This window comes from Enhydra lutris, unplaced genomic scaffold (assembly GCF_002288905.1).
Source record: "Enhydra lutris kenyoni isolate GAN:26980312 unplaced genomic scaffold, ASM228890v2 scaffoldscaffold6, whole genome shotgun sequence".
In the NCBI taxonomy this organism is placed as follows: Eukaryota; Metazoa; Chordata; class Mammalia; order Carnivora; family Mustelidae; genus Enhydra; species Enhydra lutris.
In genome coordinates, this window is record NW_019154090.1 from 4,088,391 (window position 1) to 4,103,258 (window position 14,868).

A 14,868-nucleotide genomic window follows, 5' to 3' on the forward strand; every position below is an offset into this window, starting at 1 on the left:
AAATTCTGAGATACTTATTATACAATGTGATGATTTGATAAAGGTCTACATTATACACCATTCGTTGAGTAACCCCACTTCCCCTTTTGAAACACTGCATTCCTGAAATCCAACCCCCCATATCCTAAAGCAAGAAGAGAGCCCCAAACCTAACACCTATTTTGGGAGGGAGATTCTAGGTTAAAACAGGCACACTGTGATGACCTATAAGGTAAGTTGGTAGAATGGACAGGGTGCCAAGGACAAACTCAGAAGTCTTTACGTGGGTTAATGCTCTCCTATGGGGCATGGGCTTAGGCCAAGGACAGGGGTAGACTTTTGAATTATCTGCAAATTGTTTCCAGACACCCAAATTATGGGGACCTGTTACTTCAACATGGGGCTTCCCAACTTCTGCGGCAGTCCAAACCGTGAACAACGTGTGTGTGCTCGAAGCCGCGAGTAATTCACAGGACTCACGTCCTTTGCTCACATTTAATTTTTATTTTGATTTTTTTAATGCTGCACAAGACAATATTTATTTCATTTATTTCTTTTATTTCATTTATTTCTTTTATTTCATTATTTCTGTTTGCTGCTGTTATTTTTTTTTACTGAAAGAGAGAGGGAACTTTTGTGGCCTTTTTTTCTTTTTCTTTTTCTCTGTAGGCCGCCTTAAGCTTTCTAAATTTGGAATATTCAAGCAAGCGGAAGGGAAAAGGGGGTTTCGCAAAATCACTTGGGGGGAAAAGGAAAGGTTGCGTTGTTAATCATGCCCTATGGTGGGTGATCAACTGCGTGTACAATTACGTTTCACTCTTAATTGTGCTTAAGGCTTTAATTAAATTTGGGTGTTCCCTTCTTAGAGCAGCTCATACTGACGGAGGTGCATGCGCTGAATGATGTCACGGCAGTCATTGAACACACGGCGGATGTTCTCGGTGTCCACGGCGCAAGTGAAGTGGGGGTAGCAGTAGTGGCGCCCATCTCCACTAGCAGTGCTGATTCTCTGTGGGACAGACACAAGGAAACGGAGTCAGCGCTGCCTCCCCAGCATCCTCGGCAGGGAAGCCGCCAAGGACGAGTCCACCAGCTCCTGAGGTTACAAAGCTAAAATTCTCACTGGCTCCCAGTGCAGTAACATGGAGGCAGCAAAGAACTGAATCCCCAAATGTTCACGAGAAAAAGAACCAGCCAAGAGAGGACGGAAGATAGTCTCTACTCACCAGAAATTCGTCGCGGATAAAGTACTTGGCCCGGGTCACGCGTGGGTCCTCTCCGGGCTCGGGAGTAGCTACGAGGAACAGAAATATTTTGGTGAGGTCATTAAAAGGTAAGAGCAGAGCTAGAGAGTCAGCTGGGTCCCTTCACTTAGATGCAGCAGGGAAGTGAGTTCTTGCTTCCCTGCAGACCCCTCCAGTCTGCTGGCAGGAGGAAGGGCGATTTCCATTCTGAGAGGCTGTTCATTTTAGGGGCTGCTGAACTCCACGCACACGAAGAACCTCCCAGAATGGAAGCCTGTGGCACAGTCGTGAGTATACAGGCCCAGTGAGCGGAAGAATGGAAACGGGCCAGTGTGACGGCAGAAGCCCCCACGTACCGTCCTCAGGAGTAGTGTAGCGAGCAAATTCTGGAAAGTAGTCCTCAATCTTCGATTTTCCAGCAAGGACTTTCTCCGCTAGCAGGTCTTGCTTGTTGAGGAACAGAATCACAGAGATGGTGCGCAGCCATCTAACAGAGAGGAAGGTGGGGTGAGTGTCCAGGAAGAGAAGACATTATTTCTGCAAGGGGTCTCATGTCCTTGCAAAGGCTCTTTTTAAGAAGAGCACAAGTACAGGGCCTCCGGTCAGTCCCAGGATCCCCGTGGGGGGGTGGGGGGGGGAGACTGGCAGGAAGCCAAGGGGATACCCCACCGACCTGTTGTTCCAGATGCTTTTGAAGAGGTTCAGAGCCTCCTGCAGGCGGTTGGTCTGGTTGTCCTCCCGAATGACCATGTTGTAGCTGCTGCTGGCCACCACGAAGATAATGGCAGTCACATCTGCAGCACAAGGAAGCAAAGCAATGAATGTCAGAGGTGACCACGGCCCTCAACGAGTCAGAGCAAAACGTCCTTACAGAGAAGAGAAGGCTACGGCTCCGTACCATTGAAGCACTGGATCCATTTGCGGCGCTCATCGCGCTGGCCGCCCACGTCAAACATGCTGCGGGAGACAGAGGACACCGGTCACTCCCAGCGGCTAACCCCCTCCAGCACTCTGCTGGTGGGAACTGAAGGAAACCAGTCTCCATCTTAAGAAGGGAACCGTTCACTTACTGGAAGTTGACTTTGTCCACCTGGAACTTGGTCTCAAAGATTCCAGAAGTCAGGACGCGGCAGCGAAGCAGATCCTAAAACAAGATCTCAGTCAATGGCTCTCACCCAAACCCACTGGAGGCAAAAGTCTTGAGTGGCTTGGAAAGGGGGCTGCGAGTCCCGAACTGTGGGAACGTTTGCGTACCTGATCGCTGGGCACATAGTCAGCCTGCTTGATGACATCAATCTTGTCCAGGAAGCTGGGAGGAACGAAACGCACACACAGGTGTTCAAAGAGCTCATGCTGATTTGCCCGATTCCTGTCTCGCTACAAAGCTGAGCTCGATGGAAATGACGGTGTCAAAGTTACATGGCATTCAGTCAGCGGGAGTTTTGCCTGTGTTGGCTACATTTAGGACTCAGAGCCTAAGCCTTAGGAAGGTTAGCGTGAGCAGCATTTAAGGTAAGCGTGTTTGGCGGACCAGTAGATCCGGAACCAGGAAGCAGGCCTGGGCTCTCGAGGCCCCTGGCATACAGGTACAGCGCAGGTCTAAAGGGGGTGGGGGTGGCTCTGGACTCAGTTCTGTGCAACCACGGAGGACCCCCCAAACCAGGCCTACCTGATTTTGTGTCATCTCAAAGTGACTATTAAAAATTTAACATTTTTGAGTTGTGTGCCTTTGACTAAAATGGCAAGTGATTTAAAAACTGTGTATTTCCACCTCATTCCTTTTTCTTTTCTTTTCTTTTTTTTAAAAGTAAAACGGCACACTTAAAAGCAGCAAGGATTTTCCCCTCAAGGGACTCATGAAAATGAGATTGTTTGAATTACTCAGAATGGGTATCCCTTCCTCCTACTTTTTAAGAATCTCACTTATTAAAAGAGAACAAAAGAGGTTGACACAAAGGGGCCCTTCTGGCCTAACCACACCGAACAGGAAACCAACACAAAGTTCCCTTCCGTTCTGTTTGGTCCATGAAATAGAACCCTCCAGATAGGAGGCTTTGAGTTTTTAAAAAAAATCCCACAGCCAGGCAGGTTATGGGTCCTCCTATGGCTGGGATCCTGCACGAGAGGGGCCCGGGCCCGAGACACCATTCTCCATCGTGAGGAAGGTGCCATCAAGAGCTGGCCATGACCTTCCCAAAGCAAGAGGACCGCGCTGGGGATGCTGGGCTGGACGCACCATTAGGAAAGACTGGGGTCATTTAATTAATACGGAAAATGAATATTAAAACTGGGGGGGGGGGGGGGGGGGGGGGGGGGGGGGGGAGGGGGAGGAAGGGGCAGGGGTCTGGAAGTATTTCAAAACTGAAAAGAAAAATCACAAAGGGAGAAGAGTCTACTTTGAAGAAATTCTGAAGTCCCCCCCCTTCCTCTTGACCAGTTTAGAGAGTTAGTCTGGCTTAGAGGATACACTAACTTGCCCAATCAGTCCCACATTACAGCACCCGGCCAGAAATAGCTCCCCAACCGCCCTGGCCGCCAGCGCGTTGCCATGGCAACAGAACCACAGTTCTATAAATAGACCAGCCGCACCAAATCTTGTGAGAGAGACATCTGGAGCCGGGCCAGCCAAACCCGGCTCCACAAATAAAAATAGGCAGCGTAAGAAATGGGCAAGACACCAGTATGGCAACTTTACCATCAAGGCCGTCCGGCCGGAAGCGCACTGGGGGGTGCGCGGGGCGGGGCCGCCCTCCTCGTCCCGCCGGAGAGGCCATTTTAAAAGTTGTAAACTGTGTTCTTGCCCCCCCCAAGTTTCCTTAAAACTTTCCATGAACTGTGCAAAGGCTGCCGTTTGCAGATAAAGTTGCAGGAGCAACTTATAATTGGTGTGAAATTAAAAGAACAAAACAAAAACAAGAACCAACCCCAGAAACCTGCTAAATTACGGTTCATGACATTGTCGCACCCGCCCCCTCCCCCGCTGCCAGCGGGGAGGGGCGCAGCCCTCCTAATCTGTACCTGTACTTCTGACTTGGGTCCAAGATACAAAACGCAAACAATTCCAGGATTTCCATTTGTTTTGAGTTACTATAATTAGCACTTCCAGCTTTTCGTTCAAACTTTAGAGAAAATCAGGGACTTTGCGGCAGAAGTGGTAGGGGGTTGGGGTCACAGGGACTGGCCGGGGGGGGGGGGGGCAGTTTTTCTGCTCCTTGGGAAAATGCAGGCCCTGGGGTGTGCGGTGCCCAGCGACAAGGCCCCGCCCCGGGCTGCCAGAGGTGCTGCCCTGCAGGATTCCTACCTGGAGGGGGTAAGGACAGGTGCCTGGACCCCTCCATTTTCAGAGAACAGGGGTGGAGGGAACTCGCTGTTTGCTGTTCGCTGTTTGCTGTTACCTCTCCCTCCCTCTCATTTATTCCACGGTATTCACAATAAATCCCACCAGTTTGGGGCTCCTGAGCCACCCAACTGTAGCTTTTTAGCCAGCCCGGAACTCTGGTCCTGAGGACTTGATATTTTCTATAGCAAAGTCCCTTCTGAGTTTTGGCGACCTCCAGAAGGAAAGCTGGAATGTCGCAAACATCCATCATCCCACCCCCCCCAAACCACCACCAAGTCACAAGACATCCCGAGTTTTCACTGAGACCACTTAGCAGGTAAACCAAGACTGCCTTCAGAAACAATTTCTCTAGGGCTCTGACCAGCCTATCTCTGACTCCAGCAGGTGCAGGGGGACAGAGCTTGTAGTATGCTGTCGGCTCCCCACGAGGGGAAGCATCCTTGGCTTACAGCCCCGTGAATAAAGGCAGGACATGGAACTCAACAAAACCTAACTGGACAGGAAGAGCATCCAGTAACCTTGGACCCTGGCACCTAGTGTCGTCACCTACCTGATGGCAGAGATGCCAAGGCAATTCTCAGCTACCAAGGAGAAGGTGGGGGATGGTTTTGTGCTGGCCATTTTGGTTAGGTTTTTAAATGACAGCAATAAAATAAAATATTTTTACATTATTCAAAGCTTGAGAGCTGCTCCATCTTCCTAAAAGCTTGGAGGTCAATCCAATTAATTTGCCTCAAGCTAATTAATTATGCACATCACATTACTGCAAGTAATTATCATTTTGCTCTACCAGGCATTAATTGTTTATATAAAATAATGTCACTGCACTAAAAAGTGCAATTAAGGGCTTTCTAAAACAAATAAATCAGACCAGAACTTTCTAAGTGCAGATGGGACTATGAGCAGAACCCCTCTAGCTCGAGTGAAGATTTCTAGTGTCTTCTACGTTTGTGCCTGTGCTGTGTGCGGCTGGGGTGCGGGGAGGTTACTCACTACTGGGCACAGTCGATGAGCTGGTACTCGTTGGAGCGCTCATAGCAGGCGCGCACTCCTTCGTCCTCCCACAGAGCCTTGGCGTGCTCATAGAACTCCTGCAAGTGACCATGGGAGAGAACACACATGAGCTTGAGCCCAGGCAGCCACGCTGTCCCTACAACCCAGACACCACAGTTCACTGTGACCAGCACAAGTGGGATTCCCACTTGCGAGCCAAATTGACTTTGTGCTCAAAAGAACTTTCATCCAATTTGTGAAACGTAATTAAAAGCCAAAATAATTAATTCCTGCTGTTCTCTTATTGTGAATTAACGGGTCTTGGGTAGTGTTCCTCCTCCTGTTTTTTGTTTTTGGGGTTTTTTTTTTTTTTTTTGGTGGGGGGCGGTACTGGATGGCCAGGACAGAGTGAACTACTGAATCATTTTGTTTCTCCACACAATTGTTTTTCCGGGAAAGATATACATTAATCTGCATTAGAATACGCCAAGGAATGATTCAGTGTTGTGAAAACACAGTATTTCATTTGTAAGATGTGCTGGGATGAAATTTCCCTTCTAGGAAAATCTGAATTTTACCCAAAAAATATGATGGTTAGGAATCGCTGGCGAATCGGACCTTGTCAGTGCCTGTCCCTTGGGAAGGGTTGTAGTAGGGAGAAACAAAGGAGAAGAGATCCTCTGTTGTCCTAAACTGCAGTAGGTTATAAGTCACATCTCATCTGAATATACAAACATTTTTAATTACTCCCCTTAGGAGGAAAGACAAAGTTTTTCTTCAGATGTGAATTCAGCAAGAGAAGGATTACAAGTAGGTAGGGACACAAGGCTCAGCTATCAGCTCGACTAATAGAAGGTTACTGTTTGGTGCATTTTCAACCCGCTGCCATTTTCCCTTTTATCAGACATATGCATTATGTGTAGTATGCTGATGGCTTGAATTTTTTTTCAAACAAATGCTTAAAAAAAAAAAAATTCACCTAGCCCTACTTATTAATACTGCTTCCCTGCTAGTAGAAGTTTACAGCCAAGCCCACTTAAAACACAAACACAAATTCCCAGGAAAGCCTGACAAAGGGCCACAATAACTCATTGTTCTAACTGTAGACAAGTCTTTTCCTTCTGGGCCTTATAAACTCATGCATCTTTCCACCTTGTTTCCCGTTCCTCTCTCAGAAACCACTCTTCCCCTACAAAGGGGTCGAAATGTATACGTTTGGAAATGGGCAGTTTTATGTCACCTAAAAATAGTTGTTTATGGGACAGAGAATCTTTGTCAACAGGGTCCCGCACGCCAATGAGGACGCCCAGAAGAAAATCTCCCAAGTTATAATTTAGGTTAAAGTCCTTTCTTTTAACTTGGGTCAGCCACAAGACAGGGACGAGGGAATAATTAAGGCTGCGACACAACTCGTGCCATTTTCCCTCATGAAGATTTACAATTTACTAAGGCAAGGATTAAAGTGGGGTGTTTACTTGGGGGGATGGGTGAGCCAAGACGGACAAGGGGTGATCCAAGTTTGCTCACCCGTCTTGAGCAAAAACCCTACTGATTATTAAGGTTTGGGTTTGGCACATTAAGGACCCTAGTGGAATTCACCTTTTCTCAAAAGTGTGGCTTACACAGGTGACCAGTGGCCAGAACTCATCTGGGGGCCAGGGTGGGGGGGTGGGGGGATAAGGACAACCCAAGAGCTTAGCTTACAGGAGGGAAATCAAAGTCAGGCACGTTCATCACGCTCAGAATATAGTCCACTCTGAACTGGTTCTCGGGGTTGGCCAGCTCCACGGGGGGCACGAGGTTGCTCATGGCGGCCACGATGGTCTGAAAATGAGTTAGCAAAGCAGTCAGGGGGACAGCATTGCCTGAGGTGGGGGCTAAGAGAAGAGACAAAGGACCCAAATAACGTACTTCGATCGCCTCCTTCAGGTTGTTTTTGATGTCCTGCACTTTGGTCGCCTTCTCACTACAGTGGGATTGAAAAGAGAGAGATCATATGGCATCACACTGACCGACAGGGTCTCTTTAGTCAAGACAGTCCAACTAAAAGCATAGTATTCTGTTCTTGCAAGAGCGGTGGGTTCGAATCCCTGCGGATTGGAGGCTCCTGAATGAGGGTGGTTTCAAATGATGACCTCCCAGACGTGTCTCAGGACACGCCCGATTGGGGCCGATCAGTGACTTGGCATCAAGATAAGGACCACGTCTACTGTACCAGAAGTCAGACCTAGTTCACGGGCTGTTCCATTTAGTGAAGGTCCCACTGCATGTCAACGCTTCCTAAAAGGTTTCTACTAGCCCTTATCAATACGTGTGTGTGTGTGTGTGTGTGTGTGTGTGTGTGTGTGTGTGTATGTGGGGGGGGAATGTGGGGGGTATTAGGTCAATCATATTGGGGAGGAGAAAAAATTCCATGGTTCCACTTGGGGCTTACTGGGTTGGTATACAGAGGACCAGTGAATGCAATGGTTTTAGGACACATTTTAAGGCTTTGAGGCCATTTTTTATTAAGTCACAGTGTCAGCCACTCAGCTAGCAGCAATGATGTTTCTAGGTGATGTTACTATACAGTAATCCCTCAACATGAATAGGGATGAAATAAGATTATGCCCCCGGGAGTCTTTATGAGCTGGGACTTGTGTGCTGGGGGCCAGGAGGGGGGCACCTGTTAGGTAGAAGTCAGAAGTTTAGCTGCCTTTTAATTATGACTCGAACCCAAGTCATGGAAGATCTTTATTCGGAGTCACTGGGGCCACAGGTAATGACCACACCCTCTGGTGGGGGCGGGGCAGGGGGGCGCGGATGGAATGCTTGCTCAGATCCCATGGATAATGGATATCGATCCCATCAATAATGGGTATCGATCCCAGGGCTGCAGGTGTCTTTCAGCAGCTGCCGTTCATTAGAGACACGACCAAAGAAGATTCTAGAGTTTGTGTCTTCAGGGGATGAAAAAGACCTCTTGCTTGGGGTAAATCTTATCACACCTATTGCCTCAACCTTGTGGTTTGGGTGGGGGGAGTGGAGCCCGTGTGCAGGACACACCTACTGTGCTTTAAGCCCCAGGACAGGACGGCAGCGTCACGTGGAAACAGGGTGCCGCCCCCTCACAGAGGAAACTTAAGGCTCAGAGGAAAAGTGAGTCACGGAGGCAGGAGGGACAGAGCCCATCTTTTTCTTGCTATGTAGAATTTTTTAAGGCAATTTCGAGATTCCTCATTTTTGCAGCTCTCACTTGGTTGATTCACCAAGAGTCCTGGAATAGAGGGAGGGAGCGACCAAGCTGGGGACCCCTCAGGAGCGGGGGAAACAGAGAAGGGGGGTGTTAGTAGCCGGCGCAGGCCAGCAGAAAGGTTAGTGGAAGGGAGAGAGCGGGGTGCAGGGGTCACGTGCTCACCTGCCAAAAGCCCCCCCCCCCAATCCCGGGCCTGAGTTTTCCCCAGAATTGTGGCAGCTAATGCTTCCTGCCCAGTTCAGTCTTATCAGATCTGCACGCTGATGTGAGGAAGGAGTGCCCCTGACACTGACTTCACCGCGACCCTAGCCCAGCGGTGGCCCGCTTTCTGGGGAACCGGCCTCGAAGAAACTAGACTGCTTTTCCTACCAGAGTAAGAAGCTAGTTCAGAAGTATTCCCAGTGGGGGAGGGGCGACAGGTCTGGGGGTATGTGTAGGGGGGGCCGGGGGGGTAGTTTGTGGCACCAGGAACCCCCTCAGGGCCACTTCAAAGTGCCAGAAGTCAGGAAAGCTTGAACAGACACGGCGGCAAGAGGCGTCCTGCAAATCACGGGTGGCGTCTGCACCCCGATCGGAAGCCCGGCTCTGACCCCCCCGCCAACTCTTTGTGCAGCCACCCTCCAAGGGACCAAGAGTCCTGACCCTTCTGTGGGACTTTTCTACATTGTACGTGCACCACTGAGACTCATTTTTGAAATTAGGAACCATGTCCAGAGACGGGGCTGGAGTCCCAGTTCCTCAGACAGGAGCAAGTTTGTAAAGGACGCGTGTTTGCCCCTAAGGTTCACTCACTCACCGACTCAAATCTGCCTAAAACCCCACAGGACAAATCCATTTCCATTCATTAAAAACAGGCTCCATTTCCATGGTAATGAGAGCCATTAACCTTCAGTTTCAAGGTCCTACAGTAGTTAAAATTAGAGATGTCGGGGTATTAAATACCCAAATGTACGTACAGCAAGAGAAAGAACTTCCAGAAACTAGGTTCTTTCATTCAGTTTGATATTTTGGTCTAAGTAGTAGTATGATAATTGGAAAACTTCCAGTCTTAAATACGGATATTTTGAGAACGTGTTCAGTATTCATCTACGTATGTGAATAGGTGTGGGAGTATATCAAGTATAAAACAGCTAAAATAGAAATCTAAAATCTAATTCGGGTGTGTAATACTAAAACATAAAATTCTTCCATTGAAGCAATTACTATGTAGATGGAGATATTATACTGGGGCTGGCAAGTTTATCATCATTTTTACTATCGCTTAATGAATTTAACGTTGATTGTGAAATTCAGAGAAAATCCCTCGGATGTCTCTCAACTACTTAACAAAGCCAAATTATGTACCAACTACTACAATCTGGGCTAAAATATCGGGGCTGGGGCTAGAAGTGCTTTTAGCACACTGCCCCCTTCCCCCTCTCCCCCATGTAAATAAAGCCTGTGGTCTGGGTCTGAATTTTAAGAGCCCCTCCCCTCCCCCCCAGTCAGCTGCCTACGCAGTGGTGGTGGGGGGGGGGTGGCTGCATTGTACCAAGGGTCTTTTTCGGTCCTCTACCGTATCTTTGTGCTTTTGTGGGAAAGGACAGACAAAAGAAGGAAGACAGAAGACAGACGCAAGATACCGGGATGCTGAGACATGCAGAGAATTTTTATTTATCACATATGTTAATTCTATTTACTTGCAGAACAGAATCACAGAGAGAAGTGCAGGCAAGGTATTAGTAGGGTTCAAGGGTCTAGCACAGCTTCTAGTACACAGGACAGGAGGTGGTTCGGTAAGGGCTTGTCATAGTCCTCAAATGCCAACTTTTGGTACAGTAAACTGTGTCACTTTTATGGAGATGCCTTTTTTGGACTACTAGTAAACTACATTTTTGCCAATTAAGGATTTCATTCCACATTTTTTTTTGCGTGCTTTTTTGTAATTTTTTGTATTTTTTTTGTATTTTTTATCTTTTGAGATAAGGTGGGACCCCCTCCCCCCCCACAACAGAATAGTATTCTTATTAGAAGTTCCTAAGACCAGGCAATTCCAGCATGCAAAGTGTGATAGGACATAGCCGGGAAGATGAGAAACTGTAGCCATCATCTAGGGGTAATATATTCTAAAAGAAACAGATGAACAAACATGTGTAAGTTACTTTGTCCCCCAACCCCAGGATCCTTTGCCCCACCCCACCCCGCCACCGAAGCTACTTCTTTGAGATGCCCTAGGCTAGGTCAGTCGGCTCTGCGTGTTCTCATGGGAACAGCGGCTTGGTGGCTGCGTGCGGAATGCGCTCGCGGGCCTCCGGAGGCTACCTGGCGTGCGTGTGCGTGTCAGCGTGTGATGGGGAGCGGGATGTAGGAAGCGGAGAAAAACAAAATCGATAATGAATGGGGAAAAAAAAGCGGATGCCATCATGAACTTCCTATCCACTAGCTAATACAATATGCCTCCAATTAAAAATACACTCGAAAATGTTAAATTTAAAAGATCAGAGGCTTGGAGCTCATTCTTAACAATGACCTCCTGCAAGGTGCTGAGGCACTTTTTTTTTTTTTTTCCTCCTTCTCCAAGTTACAGACAGTGCAGCACCATGTATTTTGATAAGGGGAAAAGATTCTTCTCCCCCCCCTCACCAAAGTCTGAAATTTTAAAATCAGACCAAGCACTAGGTAGAGGGGAATTTAGCAGATAGTTTGGAAAACAAGTTGCCAATTGAATGGACAGCTGGGGTAGGGGGTGGGGAAAACAGAAACCATACTGGGGGGGGGGGGATCAATACTTGAAATCTTCAACTGATCGTCTGAAGCTGACGTCTATAACTTTTCCCCAGCTGGATTTAGTTAACGTGTAAAGGATGGCTCCCAAAAATTATGTTTTGCACTTCACTTGCTCGAAAATGTTGAGAGACTGTGGAGGGGTCCCGTGCAAACGGAGAGCAAGATGGCTGATGGCCCTGAAATGAGTTCTGCTTCCTCCCCGGGGGCTCAGCCCTCAGTTTCCCAGTATGATCTTCATGTCTGTTTGTTTGTTAAAAAGTTTTTCTGTTTTCGAATGTGCCTACCCATCGCTGTTGCTCCTGGCAGCCTGCGGATCCTCTTCGCCGCCCCTTTTAAAGAGAGATTGAAAGCTCACCTAATCTGCAAGGCACCGCAATTTCCCAAAAACCCCACAAGCCTCTCTACATTCCTCAACACACGGCCGCCATCCTCCCGTTCCGTCCTGGTCGCCTTTCTGGCTAAGCTGGAAGGTCTACAGAGAGGACAGGCCGTGAAGGGAGCGCCACACCTCCGCCACTGAATGAGCCGAGCCCTCTGGAGACTCTCCCGACGGGTATACAGAAGGGACGGATAATTATTTTCTTGTGCTTTCACTAAATGTACATGCATTAGGGAGATAAAGCCGTGATTTATCACAATTCTTTGGAGAATATAGCGGCGGGTAAGGCTCCCGGATTCTCCCAGATCTCAATCTTCACCACGTTGTATCTGAACACACAAAGGCCCAGACACGGGTGATTTTTGCCCGTGATTTCCTGGTGCAGGACTAATGTCCTCCCTGCTTGTGGTCAGGGAAACGATGTATGAAGTGTGTTTTATTTGTATGTAACTGTTCCCAATAAACTGTCATCAATTAAAACTGTGTGCACCGTGAGGCAGCGTGTGGGGTGGGGGGGTGGGGAGGAAAAAAAGAAAAAAAAAAAAACCCTACTTAAAACCCAAATTTTCCTAAATGGTAGGAATTCCTCCTTGGAAGTGGGAAGGGCAGGACGGCTAAGCGTTCTACGTGGTTTTGTAATTGATTAGCTTATTAGCTCGACCAATATTAATGGCACTTTTTTCTGCAGATACTAAAGGTAAGAAGTTAGCTTTGAGTTAGGAAAATCGGCACTTGACCTCTGTATTTCTCAAGGTCAGATTAATAGTACACCTCACTCTAAAAATGTAATCGGCACTGCAGTCTGCGGATAGTTAAGGCAAATTTAATAGCTCAGCCCAGCCCTGACAAAGCGCACATTTACGGGAGCGAGGAGGGAAAGGCCCTGCACCACGCAGAACACCCTTTAGTGGACGGAAGTCACCGTGCCTTCACAGGGAATTCCTAGTGAAGAAGGTGACCACTTTTGTTGCAATACCGCACTGAGGAAAAAGAAAAAGGGAGGCTCACTTGGAGGAGACAAAAATAAGGTTTCTAGACTCACACGAATTCCCCTGTATGTCACTTCCACAGGCTAAATTTAACACCCTGAGAGATTACCTATGGCTTCCTCTACGATGCAGGCGAACTGGGAATGTTGCTTCCTCTTTTTAAAAAGAAAGTAGAAAAGAGAAGTTCTGGTTTAAATGCCTCGTGTGCATTACAGACTGGCTCGCCAAGGGAGGAGAATCCTTTCTCTAAAAATTAAAAAATTGTAGGGCCGTCTGGAGAGTGATAAAACCTTAAGTAAATTGCTCCAAGGCTGTCCTACCTTCTGCTAGACTTGAGCTAAGGTAAACAGCGACGGCCGCATCCTTTTAGAAATGCTCACCATGTCCAGTTTTAATCAAAATATTTATCTAGAGGGTACATGGTCAAATTATTTTTGCTTAACTAGACTCATGAAGAAGCACTCCCCACCCAGCAAGTTATGGAGGGAATAATTATGCAAGATTTGTCTTTAAATTACAAATTACAAATTCACATAGCTAAAAGTTGGTTTCTGGCTTTTTGTTTATCAACCATTGGCAATCTCTGGGAATACAGTTTTATTGAAGGGTGTGTCAGGAATTAAGAATTTCAGAATTGTTTTGTGACAAGTGAAAGTGAGTAGTTAATTAGCCGCACGTATGTGCGTGTATTGATAACTCACGGAGCCACTCATAAAACTGGTAAAATAGCCCATCCTTCTGAATTTATGCTTAAAGAAAGGATCCTACACCAAAACACCCATTTATTTGTACGCATGACATCATCCTCAGCCCTGATTAGCTGACCAAAGAAATTCTAGAATGTTCCATGAAAGAGCTGCCTTCAAGTGCAGTCCTTTTACCTCTGAAAGGTGGTAAAATTCATCTTTGTGTCCCCAGTGCTTGGTGCATAGTAGGCGTCTATAAATGGCTAACTTTATTGGTTTGTTTTGTGGGGTTCTGGTGCATAACTGAGGTCATGCGGCCTTGACTCAATGTACCCCTTGGAAAGGGAAGGTGATGCAACGGGAGAAACAAGTTTTCAGCTGAATCCAGGTTTAGGGAAGGGAATGGGATTGCTAACCAGCTAGTAACTGTTAACTAGTGCCTTCAGGTGTTTACAATCCAGTGTGAACGGCCATCACCCCAGAGAAAGCTGAGGCTGGTAGATATAGCTGTTTTCTGTTTCACGAGTGGGCGGGGATTTGGGGTCTGGGGAGTAAAACAAATGCCCTGATTATATTCAACGGTCCCCTCTATTTGCATTCTTCATGGCGTGCAGGACCCCACATTTCTCTTCCATCCCTAGTACACGCGCACTCTCTTTTAATCTTTATTCTCAGTGCGGTATCGTCACCTTGTCCTAAACCAAGATGCCTGCAAGGACTTTTCAAAGGCAAAAATGCCCCTTGACCCGGCCGGAAGTACCTAAGTCCCAGTCTCCATCACTTAAATGCCTCCTTTTTCTTTAGGCAAGACTTGATTTTTAGAAAGGGAAACCGTGATTTGCCCATAATATTAATTCCAAAGGGGGTGGTGGTGGGGAGGGCATGAGGAATTATTAACAGGGGCTGCTGCCTCTTTCCAACTTTGTTTTCCGTGAGAACATTACTAACACAGTGTTTTCCCCCCTAACAGTTTCAAACACCCTGCACTGGTGCATGGCATCTGCGGGGTGGGGTGGGGGGGCTTCTCTGCAGTGGTCAGGTTGCCTGCAAAGTGCTGGCCACGGCAGGTGTCAGTCATGTTGGAGACCCACTGCACCAAAATCTGCGGGCAGGTCTGCGGCGGACCTGTCATGGGGCCAACCAGGTGCTATTTTCCTGGTGTATGGAGGGGGGGGAATGGCGGAGGGGGGGCAGTATTTTTATAATACCGGTGCTTTATTATTACTATTCTTATTTATTGCTGCACCAAAGATTAAA

The 14,868-nt window shown here is 47.6% G+C and overlaps 1 protein-coding gene across 1 annotated transcript in view; it reads right to left on the minus strand.

Annotated features, from left to right (window-relative positions):
• Window positions 1-463: 463 nt before the first annotated feature.
• Window positions 464-14,868, minus strand: part of LOC111141614 (GNAS complex locus) — a 53,786-nt gene continuing 39,381 nt past the window's right edge. Inside the window, 11 exon segments of the mRNA XM_022494306.1 lie at window positions 464-988; window positions 1,206-1,273; window positions 1,580-1,710; window positions 1,897-2,017; window positions 2,122-2,180; window positions 2,294-2,367; window positions 2,478-2,532; window positions 5,557-5,654; window positions 7,261-7,380; window positions 7,468-7,522; window positions 11,842-11,886. Of these exon segments, the coding sequence (XP_022350014.1) occupies window positions 842-988; window positions 1,206-1,273; window positions 1,580-1,710; window positions 1,897-2,017; window positions 2,122-2,180; window positions 2,294-2,367; window positions 2,478-2,532; window positions 5,557-5,654; window positions 7,261-7,380; window positions 7,468-7,522; window positions 11,842-11,886 (973 nt within the window). The 3' untranslated portion in view covers window positions 464-841.